This window comes from Austrofundulus limnaeus, unplaced genomic scaffold, assembly GCF_001266775.1.
Source record: "Austrofundulus limnaeus strain Quisiro unplaced genomic scaffold, Austrofundulus_limnaeus-1.0 Scaffold200, whole genome shotgun sequence".
NCBI lineage: Eukaryota > Metazoa > Chordata > Actinopteri > Cyprinodontiformes > Rivulidae > Austrofundulus > Austrofundulus limnaeus.
The window spans coordinates 125,332-126,957 of record NW_013952602.1 but is presented as its reverse complement, the minus strand read 5'-3'; the positions used below and the strand labels follow the sequence as shown (position 1 = coordinate 126,957).

The following is a 1,626-nucleotide window of genomic DNA, read 5'->3' as shown; positions in this document are numbered from 1 at the left end:
ATTTACCCAGAATGCTTTGTGTGTAAATAAAATGGCTCCATCCATGTTAAAATATATTTTTTAAATTTTACAAAACCAAACAGCTACAGTATTTTTACAGTCTTTGTTTTACATTTAAAATAAATGTTTATCAAATAAAGTCTAATGTTACAACTAATCAGGGATCCCTTTAAAATCTATGTCCACCTAATGATGGTTGAATCTTGCTTTACTAAGCTGCCAATCTGTTTCTTCATAAACAAACAATATGGCTCTCCTTGTCTTTTTCCCTTTTGGTCTTTTATCCCTCCTCGTTTACCTTCCTCAGTCTAATATGGCTGACGTTCTGTCTCCATCTCTTTAGGTGCTGCCAGCAGCAGTGGCCCTCCTCAAGGTTAGTGCGTCCATGATGCCAGGTCTCATTCTGTATACTGCCTGCTGTCCAGTCAATTTTACAGCTCAGTAGCTTGAGAAGCAGAGGGGCTAAATCTGCTGCAAGAAGGAGAAAGAGAAAAGTGGGTAGCAGGAAGGGGGGAAAAAAAACAAAATTATTGTGCACCCTGTCACTGACTGAAGTGGGTCTCATTCCAGCAACACTAACAACTCCAGACAATTAGTCACTTCTCACTAGGCTAGACCTGGGACTTCCTCGAGATCCAAAAAGAGTCAGGCTGTGTCGAACCCTCTGACCCATCAGAATACTGCAGCTATTAAAGCAGCTCATTGGAGAGAGGAGAAACTCAACAAAACAAAAGAATTGTGCTTGAGCACTTCAGTTTCTTAGAGTGTTTTATATATCACTGACATACAGTTATTATTATTACGCATTTCATTGTTTTAAATATAAAAATAATTGACACAAGTCTGTACAAAATACTGGACAGTACACCTTTTATATGCTTACTGCATCATTAGAAATATTCATTTGTGTATTTTGCTTGTTTAAAATCAACAAAGCGATGCCACTAGCTTTTTTTACGTTCCACCTAAGAATGTTTTCTGCCAGCGATGAGCGCCGTGGTTTTCAGCTACCACATGCTCAGGAACAAAGACGAGGCATGACTAAGATGGGCGGTGCGTGGAGGATCAGGGAGAAAAGTTTGTCCTGGGTCTTCTGCAGAGACTCGAGCATGACCAATTGGGGTGAAGGGGATGAATAAGAGCATTCATCTGGCCTAATGAAAGAGCTCCTGCTGGGGCTTGAATGAGGGTGGGCCCATCTGCACCACAGAGGCGTGTACAAACCAGTGACCTCGAAAATTACCCAGGAAGCACTTCAGGACAGTTGTCCCAGCAACAAGATGGGGTTTGCATGGTAACCGGCCGTTTCAATCAGTGCCTGGCAGCATCTCACACTGAACGAAATTCTGCTTTTGCGTTGAAAGGAGTTTGTGTGAAATCAGATTCATGGGATGTAGCTTTGTTTTTTTCTTAAAGAGGGGAGCTGCCAGSGTTGTCCTGTGTAAAAACATCCAGCAGTTTTCACCATTTCTGAGAGACAAACAGTGCTGCCTTCAGGACTTTTTCTTCTTGAGAAAATATTTGTGTTATTTTAAAAGAAGTTTAACTGTGTTGCTTTGCATACAGTTAAAGGGCCTATATTATGTGTTTCTCAGGCATATATTTAAATACTATACCATAATAAAG

At 40.7% G+C, this 1,626-nt stretch overlaps 1 protein-coding gene across 13 annotated transcripts in view; it reads left to right on the top strand.

The window, feature by feature from the left end:
- The window catches only part of fbrsl1 (fibrosin-like 1), a gene marked incomplete at its 5' end in the record, with an annotated part of 231,453 nt that overhangs the window by 116,581 nt on the left and 113,246 nt on the right, over positions 1-1,626 (top strand). For 9 of the 13 annotated variants that reach the window (XM_014018717.1, XM_014018714.1, XM_014018713.1 and 6 more), the window contains 1 exon segment: positions 344-373. In XM_014018717.1, coding sequence (XP_013874171.1) covers positions 344-373 — 30 coding nt within the window. 13 annotated transcript variants of the gene reach the window in all.